Consider the following 16834-nt stretch of genomic DNA (forward strand, 5'->3'; position numbering starts at 1 on the left):
AGCAGTCATGAGTCGTATTTATAAAAACGCTCTGAGTAGCTCATGGTATTCAGAATCCAACTTATGGTATCATGAGTCATGACTCATGATTCTATGAGTCCATGCGACAGCGATGTATTACGCTTTTAATAGCCATGAGTCACATTCATGAAAACGTTCTTCATAGCTTATGATATTTGGAGTTGAGATCATGATGTCATGAGTTATAGGTTATATTTTGTAGGTAAACGTCATTCATGATTTCATGACCTAAAAGGTCATGAAAACGGGAAAAGATTTTTACCCGTGCGGTTTGTGCACCCGCAACGGTAATGTATTTCAGCTGGGCTTTTGGGGGAAGGCTAAACAAATACCGAATTTGATACTGACCATGAAAGTAGCGCTTTGCACTGGTTCGTTTGTGCGATTCGCCACTAATTCTGATAAGCCGTCTCTGCCAATACCTGTGCAGTGGGAATAAAGTGATTTGAAAGTGGGTTTGCTATTTGTTTGGGGCATTTTCTGCAATTAATTCACAGCAAAAATTAGCCTTCGCAGCGCTGCTGCCTAAATTTAGTACCTCGATTGTTGAAAGTAATTTATTATACAAACGGTGACTAGTGTAATAAACTTTGTAGGCGTCTGTCAGTTTGCTTGCTGCGTGTTATCTAATATTCAGCGCTCACACACTCACACAATTGGCCTCTTATCGTTTAAGGTTGCAGTGTATTTACCGATAATGTTTCAAACGTTGCTTTAACGATTCTCCATCCAGTGCCGCACATACTAACACGCTCTCATAACTGTTAACATTCGACTCAACTACCAAACAAAGCTCGTAATTCTAGGACACCGCACGGAAGCTTTCCGTCGCAACAGCCATGGCTGTTCGCAATATTCCCACGCTTCGGTAAGCGTTTGCTTGCTCTGTGGGTTGCTACTGTGCAAATATCAACTTGCCAACCGGGCACATCCTATCAGCTGTCCAAGGTATTGGCCCTAGAGCACTGTCGGATAAGCCGCGCACTGTTCGCATTCAGTTCAGGCAATTGATGCCAGTACCAAGGAACATCATTTCGATTTTGATTCCAATTTTCAGTTTCAATTCCGTGGCGGTTGTTAACAGTCCACTCCAGTGGAACACAACAGTTCGTGTGTGCAAGTTGAGAGACGCAAGCTAGTGAACCGAACGTGTGGGTCGTCGTGGTCGCACCGATATCGTATCGTCCTACTACATGTTGTGCTGGGAAGGGGGAAGTTATTATGATGCGTTTCCATCCTCACAGGATCTGCATGCCAACACCTTCATGCACTCGAGCCGGAAATCGAGTGTCCCGCTGGTAAGATTGGACCCGCTTCTAGTGCTGTGTTTATTCTAGAGAGCGTTATCTTTGAGTCTGTGCGAAAGATTGAAATTTTATGAATTTACTGGAAAAGGGAAGGTCTCCGATTGATGTTCGAAGTTGGCGGTCTACTTTTTTGTTTTCCGTTGTGGTGAAAAATTGCTAGCAGCTCAGTTGTGTAATATTTTTGCGATAGTTTTAGAGCAGTTCTAGATGAAATCGGTAATGACATGGGTTTTTTCATATTTGAAATAAACTTGGAATTTCTTTTCGACTAGAGCAATTATGAATTTTCAACAATTGGGTTGCTTAGCTGTACTAGTTTTTATTTTTCGTTAGAAAAAAGCTGTGTTTTGTGAGCAATACGTGATTTAAAAAAAAATAACGTTGTCCTTCGGTTTTCAAATCACGATTCCTGCTTGAAATCGCTTGAATGACAGCCAACAGTCATTCAAGCGATTTAAAGCGTTTTTTATTCAACTTTTTTTTTTTAAATCACATTTTGCTCGGAAAAATTTATTCTTTTATTTAATATATAAAACTCAGAAATTCGCATATAGCTTAACAACCCATTTAGCTGGATTATTTTTATTAAAGTATTGCTTCTTCGGAGGGCGTGTGTATTTTTAACCAATTCATCAAACAAAATAAATCTCTTAAATCAGGCCTGTCCAACCTTTTTGATACGCGGGCCAAATTTCACAATCCACAACAGCTGTCAGGCCAAAATTTTGAAAAATTTCAAATTTTAGCTAATTTTTAGATTTTGTACAAATATTTATTAAAATATCATGCTGGACTGTTCTAAGATTTTAAAATTACATGAGCTTGGAGAATCAATGAGAAACTTGAAACCATTGGCTTTTTTTTCCAGAACACGTGCCATATTGATGTCAAAATCTGATACCGAAGTCCGCAAACACGATTTTAAATTCTCGTCTGATAAAGATGAACGACAACTATTCTTTTACTGCCTCCATTCTATTGAAGTCGTGCTTCATTTTTGAAATGTCGATACGGATTGAAAGTTTCAACGTTAAATAAGTTTAAATTATACAAAGATAATTTGTATCATCACAAATTCCAATCCGAATAGGTACATCAACACGTGGGCCAAATGTGAAACGCGTTTCAAAACCTAACGCGGACCGCGACAAAAGAAGCCGAGGGCCGGATGTGGCCCGCGGGCCGTACGTTGGACAGCCCTGTCTTAAACTATCGATCAGATTTCTCCAGATAAGCTGTGAGAAATCAATTTCACCATCAATTTGAAGCATGTGGTTTGGAACCGATAAAAAAACATGATTCAAAAACTGATTAATATAGGGTAAGGAACGGCCTAAGCAGTGGCCCCTAATTTGAGCAGTCGAAAACAACGGGCTTCAAACTTCCGAATTTTGATCAATATCGACAATCTCAATGACGAGACCTCTGATGAAATATGTATCTTACGAATATATAAAATACCATTCAACACAATAGAATCATTTAATAAACATCAATTGATTGAAATAGCGTCCCTCGATTGGAAACTATAATTGATTCCTGTTAAAGTTTGCTAAATCAGTTTTACAATCTGAAAACAAGTGCTGGAGAGAGGAAGAAAATTAAAAAAACTGACTTTACACATTTCGTGTATTTCATTTCAATAAGGACTGTGTCGGAAAGTAATTAGCAACATGTATTTGTGAATTATATTCGAAAGGAATTAACAATTCTTTTTATGTTTTCAGTTTATTGAAGTTCAGTTCAGTTTCGATTAATGTCATGGCTTACTTGAATCAAAAATTTATCTTCTGATAAACGAACGCACTTTTCACCGAATGCCTTTCATCAAATTCTGCACAGTCACTTTTGTGCATTTTCTGGATGCTGCTGTGCATTTTTTTTTTTTGAATTCCTGCATGGTTTGGGATACTGTCCCCTCTTTCCTGAAGAACTGCTTCACAATTGCCCAGAATCGTTCAATTGGTTGGAGCTCCGGGCAGTTAGGTGGATTGATGTTTTTCTTGACGGATTGGATATTATGGTGTAAAAGCCACTGTAGAACAGATTTAGTGTGGTGTGCAGAAGCCAAATCAGGCCAGAACAGTGGGGGAGACTTATGCTGTTTATAGAAATAAGATGAATATAGGTGCACGAAGCTGTTGAGATGAATAATGGAGCGATAACCCTACAATTTCCACAGTTGTTAACCTATACTATGACAGAATAATTCGAAATGCCAAACATGCTTTAAATATGCATCGTTTGAGAAATCTGAATCTTGTTGAAAGAAGTTGGTTGATAAATGCTTTTATCCTATCGAAATCCTGGTACCTAGCTCAAATTGTTCCCCCAAATCAAAAACATTTAGCTGAAATGAGATCTACCGTAGGTCAGTTTTTATGGAAAGGTTTCATTTTCAAGACGAAGTAAAGACGAAGTAAAGTTGATCACTTTACTTAGATTATGACATGGGCGGAATCCAACTAGTGGACTCAGAATGCAAAATGAAGGCGCTTATTATCAAAAGTATTTTACAAAATGACGATGGAACTTTTACAGAAGACACTCTATTGCAATATTCTAGAATTCGTAGTCTATCAATTAATTTTAGTAACTGGACTGGTGTTGCAAATGATATTAAAGGTAGCACTAGCTTAAATACAACAGCTTCACTTTACAGATTTTGTATTTCTCAAAAAAATATAATACCCCAAGTATCGAACGATTATCCACAAATTGAGTGGAGTATTGTTTGGAAGAACTATAATTACAATTTTATACCTTCTGAAGACAGATCACGGATCATTGCATTTGGTAATAATCTTATCGCTTATAAAGAAAAATTAATAGCTTACAATATTGGAAGATTGAACAGTAGCAGCTGTGATTCATGCTTACAACCGGATAATAATAACCATAGAATAGAACAATGTCCACCGGCCAAAATTATTTTAGACTGGATTAAGAACGTCGTCCTGAGTAAATGCAAAATAAGTTTAAACAGATTAGAAGATATGCTATCCGTTGATATTGACACTAAGAGACAACGAGAAAAGGCAGCTCTCTGGTTGGCTATACGAGGAATTTCTTTTTGCTTCAAATGGTACCCAAACCCAAGTCTTTATGTAATCAAGAAAGAAATGAGAGATGAGATGGAAACATAAACATTATTTAAACAACAATTCGGAAACCATATGAATATTTGTTAAAAAGATCGTTAGAATTAGGTTAGGTTAAAAGTGTAAAGTTTATTTTTATTGTAATTGTATTAGTAATGTGGGGCGGGATCGTTGCCGAATTCGCTATTCATACCTGATTCGAATTCAAGCTCAAATCTTTATCGTCTGTGGAAGTGGGATGTGTTGGAAAACATACTCCCTTTCGCTGATCCTCAACATTTTTGACCTATTGGGTTGTGTACATTGTCGCAGACTAGTTTCGCTATCCTCCCTAGCAGCTACTTCATCTTCGGGTAAACACGCTTCTTTCTTCGGGTAAACACGACAATTCGCAGCATTGGATCCAGCGTTCAGTGAAGTTCCAGTCACCAAGCCACCAATAAGTTTCTTCAAATTTCTGGTATCCGTTTGTGCCACAGATCAAGACTTGCACGACGAAACCTGTTTGCTTTCCGCCGCCTAGTCCAGCTTGAATTGATTCTTGGAGTGAGTCCCTGATGCCACCACTCATTGTTGAGATTAAAAATCTTGCTATGGTTGCATCTGGTAAAGTTTTGTCTTCACGAAGTCACTCGTTATGGCGACCCCAGAATTTTCCAAGGCCATGATTATGGGACGGTGTTCGTCTGTAAGACCAGCCAGCCAAATCATACAAACCCAGAGTTCCGACAATTTGAATCCGATACCATTCAGCTGATGTGATATCGATATCACGTGATTTACCTATTCGTACATCGAGTCGCACGAATCCAAATCAGTCTTAATGAATTTATGGAGCAATCCGTTCTGCCGGAAGCGCAATCGAATATCTGCGGTATCCACGTGAGTTGGTGGTTTGATCGCTTCCTGACTCCGCTGCTCTGCGAGTCCAATTACTAACGATTTTGGTTGAAGTTTCGTACCACGAGGTCTATGATCTCGCAATAGCGGCCATCCTTCGAAGATTGCTTTCCGCTCGTGAGAATAGCAATAGATTGATGAAACTAAATGTGCACAAGCGATGTTTTTGACAAGAAAAACAAAGTTCTTTTGAGTCCATTACTTCGGCAGGTCTTTCACTACCTCCTTGGCAATTTGTCGAAACTAGAAGATTTTCGCTTTTACCGGATACCTGGGAGCTCTTGTCATATTTGTTCTCTTCTTGTTGTTTTGTTTTGTTAGAGATCTTACCGCTGATAACTTGCTATAAAATAGGTTTCAGTCAGTTTTCCCCGGAATCCCTGTATGCTTTTGTTTGGATTTCTCCACCAATATTTTTGCCTGTGATCTGATTAATAAATTTGCTCACACACATACCCATTTGATATTTTATTTGAAAGTTTTTCGCTGGAAAGGGTTATGTCTAGGAATTCTTGTCGTACAGTGTTTATAAAAGTTGGGTTACCTCGGTTACATATATCAGATTTATGCCCCGAGAATGGCTACAGTCCAGGCAGTGACCTTTTTAATAGATCGGGCAAATGAAACCTCCCAACCAGTCTGAGGGTAATTCTTCATCAGATCTCAGAATGGTTCAATGAATGGCATAATGCAGCGGTTCATTGCCGACTTTAAAGAGTTTCGGCCCTCACCCCAGTGGCGACTCTCCAACTCAGAATGAGGATGACGCAATTAAATCTGGGCCACTGCTACGCGGCCCAGCGACTGCTGTATCAAGGGATGGCGACCATATGAGCGACGGCCAGGCCCTCGGTTCAGGAAATTGTGTCAACTTCGAACTAGGATGAAGTATTCTACTGCAGTAGCTATTCTCCGCAGAGTTGGTCTACAGAGAGGTTCGCCCAGATGGTCGATCGTGTAATTGTGGAGCTAACGAGCCTAACGTCGTTGGTGGTGCCGGATGACTTCAACGCTTAGGCTGTCGAGTGGGGATATCGCCGCACGATTCAAAGGGGACAGATTTTTTTGGAAGCTTTGGCAAAGCCCATCTTGGACCTGGCCAACGTCGGCGCTAACACCATCTACAGCGGATACGTTGTAGAGCCGATCATCGACCGACGTGACTTTCGGCAGCACGGATAGCCGACCTCAGTACGTGCCTTCGTGTGAGGAGGATGCAACTCGCGCTTACTGCTGTGCAAAGATCGGAGTGCCAGGCAACTTCAAAATCAGCTGAAGCAGCGGTTTTCAACCTTTTTTTGTCCGCGTACCCCTTGGCGATATTTTCTAAACCAATTGTACCCCCTGGGTTTGGAATGTTCTCGAAAAGTGGGAGAGAGTAGTGGTAGTTCATGTTGTTGTAGTCTAGTTCAAGCTCCAAATTGAATTATGATTTGTTTGTTTGCTTCAGTCATGTTCTAAGAGCAAGTTTGAACAACAAATGAAGTATTATGAAGAAAGATTGCTTCGTTCACCATTACTCATCTTTCTTTCGCGTACCCCAGGTTGAAAGCCGCTAAGCTATGGTAACGCTGGAGATCGCAATATAAGCCAGGTAACAAGTTTGTTGCGACAGTGCCAACCCGAATCCGTGGGGCGACGGATTGTAACGACCGAGACCGTACCTCTGGTCAGCCCCGGTAAAGTTATCACCAGCGATTTGAGAGCGGATCATAAAGGGACTTTTCCACGCCATGAGACGAGTCCCTGGCGTCCGGTTATTGAGCACCCAAAAACAGTGAGTGACGGCAGCCGCGTAGAGATCGCAGTGGCGGTAAGAATAATGTACGATAAACTTGTTGAGATCGCAAACTCCCTGAAGGTGAGTAAGGCACCGGGTTATATAGAATCCCGAACCTGGCCATTAGGACAGCCATAAAGGTAGCCCCAGGATGTTCAAGGCGGCCGTGCAGATATGCTTAGACGACTGCCTTTTCCCGGACAAGTGGAAACGACAGAGACTGGTAATACTGCCAAAGACCGGGAGGCGGACTTTTTTGTATCATTGCCAGGTGACCTATCGGTATATAGACCAATCTGTCCGCTAGATACAGCGCCAGCTAGAATTCTACAGCCTATGTGCTTCGAAATCTTAGAGTACCGGTGCCACTGTACAAGATCCTACAAAATTATTTTCAGAATCGAGTGCTGGTTTACAACACACATGAAAGTCAGAAATGCGCACCAATCAACGTGAAATTTCGGTTTCCGAAATTTTTTTTTGATGCCTAATGACTTAAAATTGCATGAAACGTCGAGAATTGGTGTCATCAGAAATTTTTTTTTGCAAAAATCTGCTCTCTGGGACTTAGTCGTTTTTTCAATTGTGGAAGGCGGAATTCAAAAAACTCCCTTTGTTAGGAGTATGTCTTCATAATGTGTACAATTGAACCTTTTTCCATTTTTCAATTCACTCATTTTTTAATAGCCGATCATTTGCAAACATAACCGATTCCTTAAAAAATTAATAATAACTCTGATTTTTTTGGACAATATTGGGTCCATTTGACTAGAACCAGCGTCAGTTAATGCTGTGGCAAAAAACACCGCTAATTGCTGTTTTGACTGATATTCTGATTTCTTATGCATTTCACACATTTTTTGTGCGTAGTCAGTACAATTATTGTGCGTGTTAAACGCCGTTAATTCCGTTGATCTTCTTGTAGAAGCTCCTGCCTGGAGAAACATTTTCAAATATTATTTTCGAATTACCCTTCGGATGCCGAGAAAAAAAGCTTTCAACAACTAATCCTGCAAATTGTTTTACTGCTCCGTGTGATCAAAAAGATATTTAAAACAGGTCTCAGGAGAAAGATTTTCAGAAATAATTTTTTTAAGCTAATCTCTGTTTCAATCAACGATAAAGTTCATATGAGTAGGGCCAGATGGATCAATTAAATTTTACACTATTTTTCTATCACAAAATTCTCGGATTTTGAAATTATTACACCAATTACGATTATGTTTAATTCGAGGGCAATTACGGCCAGTCCAGTGATACCATGATTTTTACAGTGCTACTCTAAATTTTTACAATTCAGTTTTCTGTTTGTTTTTTTTTTATAATAAAATTGTAAGTGCCCTTCCAATCCCAATATTTTAATGCAATCGGTTTTTTTTCGGTATTTCTTCAGTTTGTGAAATGTAAAAAAAAAATCATTTCTTTTATATGGGAGGACTTTACGGCTTTTACTAATTTTTTTTTTTTTTCAAGCTAATATTACCGTTTAGTAAGAGCAATTCCATTCCTCGTGGTCCATAGGTGTTAGTGTAATGTTTAGCTTACATAACCACATACAACAAATTATAAAAAGTATTTTTTTTATTAGTGCATGATTTATTATTTTATGATTTAATGAGAGCCATACTTGTTAATTTCAGTTTTCTATACTTTTCTCTATCAATCATTCTATACTTTTATCTATCAATTATTTTATACTCCTCTCTATCAATGAAATAAATTAAAATGGCCGCTTCATTTCATTGCTTTAAACGAATTGATTTTTATTGAGACAATTTGAAGTCTGTTGCCAAATCTGCAAATCGAATTGCAACTCAAGTTGTGTCAATCACATCCCCATAGCAAGGACAACATAACTCAAAAAAATCTCCGAGTACGGATTATAAAACGTTACCTGCAATGGCACCACTATCATGAATATATTACCAAAATGTAACTGACCTTAATCCATTCGAAAATAAATCCTGCAGCTCGATATCGAGCAAACATTCCATCAAACCGCTACTGGATGGAACGGACAAGATAGAACGCTGCGCTTCAGCTCCCCTCTTCCCCAATCCCTGGTGCCCCTGGTCCTACAGTATTGTGTAATCGAACAACCGTATCTGTTGTCAGCATAAGCCTAGAACCATAAAACACCACATAAACAGAGCCCGCATAACTTGATTCTTTATGCAATACAGCGAAACTAACCCGGAGCAAATTCGAACCACGGAAATCAGTCGGGCCAAGCCTGGCGAATTCATTCCGGGCCCGAACGTTGTTGGATTAGGAAGCTTTTTTCCCCGAACCTAGTACCAATTGCAGTACATTTAGTGCCATGTGAAAAAACAAGTGAACAGCAGAGTAATGGTTGGATTTACTACCGACTCTGTCCGAGACGGGGTTTATCTGTGAAAAAAGTCGAAACTCCTACTTCAACGCTCTAAAACACGTGGTGTGGTAGCTGATGGCTTACGAAGTGCAAGTAATTAGTTTAGTATTATAAACTAAGTAGATACATTCTTACCTGCTGCAACGGAGTGCCAAGTTATCCAAGGTCATAGTTCTATTTTAAGCGTTCAACACCTTGGCGGGTCGTGTCGTGTGGGAGCAAATGTAGAGCAAAAGTCTGAAAAAGTCATGGCACTATCGAAGTGCTAGTCGGCGCGTGATTGTTTTATCAATTTTTCACTTTCCACTTCTCCCGGAGCAGATGTTTGTTTCGCTAACTGGCACCGAGGGGCCCTGCAGTGACGCTGATGGTTGCAGCTAGACTAGAGTAATGGCGTGACTGATTTTGACAGTTGAATAAACTAGGGACTATAATATGTAGAGCACACGATTCAAGGGTATTTTGTTTTTGGTTAGCATAACGAACATAGATTTACTTTATTAAAAAGTTTTAGAATAATAGCAAAGCTATATTCTAAAGTTTTTACTTCATCATCGAATTTTCTTTACTTTCTGAAACATACGACTACATTCCGATCGTATTATTTTAAGTGCATTCATACATTTATGTAATCAATGACATTTTGCTGAATTGGCTCTTAAATAAAGGGAAACCCAGAAATTCTCAACTCATAAAACTAATAATATGGTCCCTGACGGCAATAACTAAGAACGTTGTATATTCTGTAGATAGCCTATTAAAATTTTCATATGATAAGTGCATCGATTAATTCAACTCGAAAATCGTACACCTTTTTTCCTCGCGTCAAGTGGCGAAGCATCGCACTTTCACTCAAGAAGAATTCGCAAACTCCGTCGAAATTACGTAATTTTCGATTATTTACATCAACGAAAATTTTCATCAGCATTTTCCAACACCCTCAACAGGTGCTCTCAATCTCGCGTAGTGCCAGAGCTGATTGAATTTGTTTTCCTGCCTTTTCTTTTATGCGCCAAAGTAATGCTCTGATTGAAAGCCATTTGCATAGAAAATGTTTCATTTTCATTTACCATCCACGAACCCCTCGTTGCTTCTTCCATTTTATTTTTTTTTTTGCTCAACAGCAGAACTGCCATTTCAACTTTCACTCCTGTTTGCTTGAAAAAAACCGTACCTCTGCATGTGACGCTCCCACTCGGAGTAATTGGAAAGTCGCCCGAATCGCGAGTGCTGTGGAATTTTTCTCGCGATGAAATTTGCTACTCTATCAGCAGGCAACAGAGAAGCGCCATCAGTTTAACGAGCAAATAAATAAATAGAGCCAATCACCTGGGCGACCGTCCCTGCGCGCGCCAACCATCAGGACCCTGTGGAGCGTTTTTTTTTCTCTGCCCTATGTTGCGCCAACTAAACGAATCGAAAATGGGGTCAATTTTTCTTTCGGTGCCTGTGTCGAAAATGGGAAAAGTCAAGCGAAAAACTTTTTATTTTCAATTTGCTGCCTTCGGAGCAAGCACACAACGGCCCGACACATATAATCGCGGCGTGGGAGCAGGGTGAGGCGGAGGTGTAGGTAAGCCAAAGCGAAATAAAATCGGACAGTTCATTCATAAATAGTACGTGTGTGCGATCGAAGTTTCGCAATTTAAAACTATCGATCGGGGACCAGTTTTGAGGTGAACTTTTTTAATATCGTAGATTTTTATCAGGTGCCATTGGTGAAGAGGGAAAACTTGTTTCCGGCACTTTTTTTTCTCGCAGGAACAAGCAGAAATAAGATAGACACAATCTCGATCTGCAGAAATTGATATGCAAAGTTTCAAATGGAAGATGTGGCTTATTCTGCTAGGAAGCAGGAAACGTTGTCGAGCCTTGTTTGCTAAAAACTTTGATGATTATTCTGATAAAAGGAAACGGTTTGAATATGATTGAATGTTGGTTGAAAATTAAAATTTTGAATTGAAATGATTCGAAACGTTAGCGAACGCGGATTTCTCAAATCTCTGTTTAACGCAGGCACGAGAAAACAAATAAGTAACTGTTTTGTTTCAAGGATGTGATTAAAAAAGGATCTAGTCTCATCCTACAATCGAATTCAAAAAGTTCAAGATTTTAGATGTTGAGATTTGAGGGTTTAAGGGTTTCAGGATTGGAATCTTTTAAGACTGGATGATTTCAAGATTCTATGATTTTAGAAAATATGGATTTTAGGGATTTTTAGATTTAATTTATTGTGTTAATTTAAGTTCTTGCGGCTACGAAGCTCCCTTAGCCAACTGTTTAGTGTACGGGACAATTGCGAAGCTAGCGCTACGATCCTACTGATACTGACAATCTTTTCCGAACCGAGACTTGAGCCTTGTTAGGCCAGTATCGTACCTCGAAACCATCTGGGGTTTCAATAATAAAGATTTTAATAAGGTCAATTTTTGGATTCTATCATTGAGAATCTTTGGATTTTAAGATTAAGGAATCCCAAAATTTTTGATTTTAAGGATCCTGTGGTCTTAAAGATTGTAACTTAAGGATAAAAAGTTTTAGGATTGAAAATTCAAAACTTTATGATTTTAGGATTTTGAGAATCCTGGAAAGCAGGATTTTAGAATCTTGAGGTTTTGAGATATTAGGATTTTCGTATCACTGGACTTCATTATTTTGGATTTGAGCGTTTCCATGACAAATGACCTGAGTTAACGCGAAAATTTCATAAATTATTTGCAAAAAGAATACTTTCACAGGTGGCAAATTTTTAGGATTTAAGAGCAATTTTTTAAAAATGGTGTATGCATTTTGGCATTGATTTTATTCAAAGCATCGCTACTCAGAAAGCCTTGGTTGTAAATAACAACTGCTTGAAGTGAATTTTAGGGAACTGATATTGCTTTAAAAAACTGTAAAAATAAATTATTAGAAAATACTAATAACACTAAACACTTTGAAAAAGAGATTTTTATTATTTGATATTATTTCACACATTAAATTCAGGATGGAGATTATAAGATAAATGTTCACTGGAAAATTAAGATTTGAAGAATTTTAAAAATAAAAATTTTCAAAAAAATAACAATGAACGACAAAACTGAAAAAAATGAGTTGAGTTGAATGTTTTTCTACTAACTTTCTACATGCATTTGTTTTTAAGATATTTTGGAATCAAGTTTAAAAAATTTGAGCGCCTCTTCCGTAAGATATTCATGTTTCTCCAGCAACAAGCAGAGATTCATTAAAATTTATGATTATTATTGCACAATTATTTTTCTGATAGCAAAATGATTTTCTACCCGGCACTTCTACCTGATAAAGGGCATCGGCGTACAAAAACTCAGGATTCCATAAATGAAATGAATAATTTGATGATGATGGAATCACGGGACTTTTGGATTTCGGGATTCTATGATTTCAGAATTTTAATATTTTAGGATCAAAGCATGTTTAGATTTCAGGGTTTATAAAATTTAAGTACTTTTTGACATTTCAGGGCTCTGGGGTTTTGGCATTTTAATTTCAATTTCAAATTTCAATCTTAGGATTCTACGATTTTAGGACCATAGAATTCTAGCGATAAAGAATCTGAGAATTTTTGGACCAGAGGACTGCAGAAATGAATGATTTTAAAGTTTTGGAATTATGATTTTCGGATTTTGAAGTTCAAAAATTTTTAAATTTAATGATTCTGAAATTTTCATATCCTAAAGCAAAGCCTTGGTGCTACATTCCGATATGGAACTCGACCTTCTGTTTATTATACACAGTCTTCGCAGCCAACTGTTAAGTGAACAGGACAATTACGGGGATAGCGCTACGATCTACTGACACCAAAAGTCTCTCCCGAGCCAGGACTCGAACCTACGACGACTGGCTTGTTAGGTCAGCATCGTACCTCGAGGCCGGCTGGGAGGGTTTCATATCCTAATATAGGGACATTCAATTCTAGTATGTAAGGCTCTCATTTTTTTGAATTAGACACTTCAAGCATTTTCGGATTTAATGGCTTTAAGAATTTATTGTTTTAGAATGTTAGAATTTCAGGATTCCATGAATTTAGTATTAAAGATTCACGGATTTTAGGATTTCACAATAATCAGGATTTTTGTTTTCAAATATATAGGGGGAAGCAATTTTGTAATATTTTGATTTGAGGATTCCATGATTAAAGCATTTTCAGAGTTAAAGATTTTTAGATTTCAGTAGTTAAGAGTAGGAAGAATTTTGAATTTCGTGGTGTTGAGATTTTAAAATAAATTATTTCTTCAGAAATCAAAGATTTTAATATCTAAGAATTTGGTGATGTAAGAAAATAAAAATTTCATGCTTTTTAATAGTACAGGCCAGACTCGATTATCCGGAGATTTGAAAAACATTTTGCTCCGGATAATCGAAACCTCCGGATAATCGATGTTTTATGTTTTTTTTTTAAATTTTCAACATCTCTCATCTAAAACAGTGAGTTTTCTATTATAATATATGGTACACAATTCATGTGCCGACCAAAAAAAAGGTGTTTAGACTATTGGCGGCGTTTGTTATTCATACATACGTAATGATAAATTATGTCATATTGATTATCTCCAAGATGAAAAAACGAAATAAAACCCACCATCAATTCAATGAACAAAGTCAATCATAATGACATGAATGGACCATTAAAAAGACAATTTTTTCTTCGAGAGATTAGGGAAAATATTTTCCAGAAAATATTGATTAAAATATGATTTGATTTATGTATTAATCTCTTTTTGTTATCTTAAATATTAAGAAGAATTGAAGAGTTACATTTACAGACTCTGTTCGATTTTGACAACACTTATGATTTTTTTTCTTTACCTTAAGCTACCCATAACGACCTAGACACTCGATATGGTCACTAATGAGCTACTTTGCGGATTTCAAGTCGTTATTGATTTCGCTTGATGAGTTTTGGTTCAATAATCTGGGAGTATCCGGGACAGGCCTGCTTGTGGTTCTAAGTACTGCATTGATCATGGCCACAGGAATATACGGCCATAAATCCAAAACCGGTTGACCAATAGCGGTTGTCCTCTTTGGCAACAAAAAACTATAATACCTTGCTTTTGGAGATTGTTGAGTACGAATTGGAAGGACGACGAGAAAACTGGCAAATATGAACCGCCTACACAGAACAGGGCTTTTACCGTTACAATTTTCAACAATCCTGAACCACCCAATGACCGGAAGACAACAGTACGTTATAGAAATACAGAAAAAAAAGAATATTCCGGATAATCGAACCATTTTCTCCGGATAATCGAGTCCCGGACAATCGAGTCTCCGGATAATCGAGTCCGACCTGTATTTTCCAAAATTTTTATCAAATCCGATTGTTACAGTATTTGAATTTATTTCGATATTTTGGTTACCAGAACAGTCAAATTGCTTCGAACAAATTTTTCAAAATTTAAACACTAGATAAAAATGATCAAACTCCGACATTTTAAAATCATAGAACTGTAATATTTAAGAATTTTGAGTTTGCTGGAATTGGAGATTGAAGGATTTTATAATTTCAGGTATGAGAATTTCACAATTATATGTAGGTACCAAAGCTCAAAAATTATACAGTTTTAGAATGTGGACTGTAGATTTCAGAAATATCAAAATATTAGTAGTTTTGGTGTACGTGTTTTAGGAATCTTGGGCTTAAGGATTTTAGAGTTTACTTTTGGGATTTTAGGATTTTGGAATTTTGCGATTAAAAGTCTTTGTAATAATGCTATGTTCAGAGTTTCGGGTGCTTACTTATTTCTTTGGCCGACGGACCGTTACCTGTCTAGGGCCGAACGAATTAGAGATGTCCAGCTTCTTCTATTTTGAGAAGCCATTCCCCAGTTACCTCGTATACCAGCAGATCGTGCATTTTCTTTCACCGCGCATATCCACCGAGTGCGAGGCTTACCACGAAGCCGATAGCCTCTTCTTGGTTCTCTGCTGAAGATAGTTTTGGCAGCTCTTTCGTCTGGCATTCTGGCTACATGTCCAGCCCACTGAAGCCTGCCCCGCTGTATTACCTTCACTATATCGGCATGTTTGTATACCAGGTACAACTCGTGACGCTCAATAACTTCGAGCACTCGTCGATCAGCTTCCTTCAGCGTCTATGCTTCATGTCCATAAAGGGCCACCAGGAGTATCAGCGTCCTATACAATGCTAGTTTTGTGCGAGTTTGCAAACTATGGGACCTTAGCTGGTTACGTAGGAGTTTGCAGCTGCAACTCGTCATTTCACTTCACAGTTCATATCGTTGTCACATGTCACAAGCGTACCAAGATAAACGAATTCATCAACCATCTCAAATCGTTCCCCATCTATCTCCACTTCAGCCCCAACACCACGGGAACTTCCACGCTCTCTGCCAGCCACCATGTACTTCGTTTTGGCAGAGTTTGTGACAAGTCCCAATCTCGCTGCTTCCCTCTTAAAAGGTACGAAGGCCTCCTTCACGGCCTTACGATTGATACCGATGATATCGATGTCGTCCGCAAAACCGAGAAGCATGTGAGATTTCGTGATGATCGTACCGTTTCTTTCCACGTTTGCTCTTCGTACTGCACCTTCAAGAGCGATGTTGAACAGCACGTTGGAGAGCGCATCCCCCTGCTTCAGTCCGTCCAACGTTACGAACGCGGCTGATGTCTCGTCAGCTATCCTTACGCATGATTTCGATTCCTCCAGCGTCATACGACTCAATTTAATTAGTTCCGTCGGAAACCGTGTTCCAGCATGATTTGCCACAGCTCGTTTCTTTTCACTGAGTCGTATGCCGCCCTGAAGTCCACAAACAGATGGTGAGTCGGTAAGTTGTACTCCCGGAACTTATCGAGGATCTGTCGCAGGGTGAAGATTTGATCCGTCGTGGAACGCTCTGTCGAAAACCAGCCTGGTATTCGCCAACAAAGGATTCCGGTAACGGTTTCAATCTGAATAACAGGATACGGGAGAGCACTTTATATGTGGAGTTGAGCAAGTTAGCATTCAGCCGTCGTGCAGTGCAAACCTATATTTTCGATCTACCGCTGTCTGAACGTCTATTTCAATAAAGAAAAAGATAAGGGGTCTAAAAGCTTGATCGTCAGAGAAAGCTCCCCTGAGAGAATGGATTCGTTAAGAACACACACGTTCTATCTGGACATCCGAGGAATTCGGAACGTCAAACACAATCTGGTGTATGATTTTATAGCTGATCAATTACAACTAAGTGCGAGCGATGTCAATGCAATCCAGTTTGACCTTACGGAAGGAAAAGTGTATGTAGAGCTTCGGAGCCAGGAAAAGATGCAAGAAGTCGTCAAAAAGTTTGATGGAGTGTTCGATCTAGTGTGCGACGACAAAGAT

At 38.7% G+C, this 16834-nt stretch overlaps 1 protein-coding gene across 4 annotated transcripts in view; it reads left to right on the plus strand.

The window, feature by feature from the left end:
* The first annotated feature begins 1069 nt into the window (after positions 1-1069).
* LOC129717502 (tektin-3-like) overlaps positions 1070-16834 on the plus strand; it is a 28276-nt gene continuing 12511 nt past the window's right edge. Inside the window, exon 1 of one of the 4 annotated variants that reach the window (XM_055667444.1) lies at positions 1070-1319. In XM_055667444.1, coding sequence (XP_055523419.1) covers positions 1215-1319 — 105 coding nt within the window. In that variant the 5' untranslated portion in view covers positions 1070-1214. Of the gene's footprint in view, positions 1320-9344; positions 9584-10618; positions 11057-16834 lie in introns of those variants that run through there. The other 3 variants (XM_055667446.1, XM_055667445.1, XM_055667447.1) reach the window with 3 other exon arrangements.

The sequence above is a fragment of the Wyeomyia smithii genome, chromosome 1 (assembly GCF_029784165.1).
Source record: "Wyeomyia smithii strain HCP4-BCI-WySm-NY-G18 chromosome 1, ASM2978416v1, whole genome shotgun sequence".
NCBI classification, from domain to species: Eukaryota; Metazoa; Arthropoda; class Insecta; order Diptera; family Culicidae; genus Wyeomyia; species Wyeomyia smithii.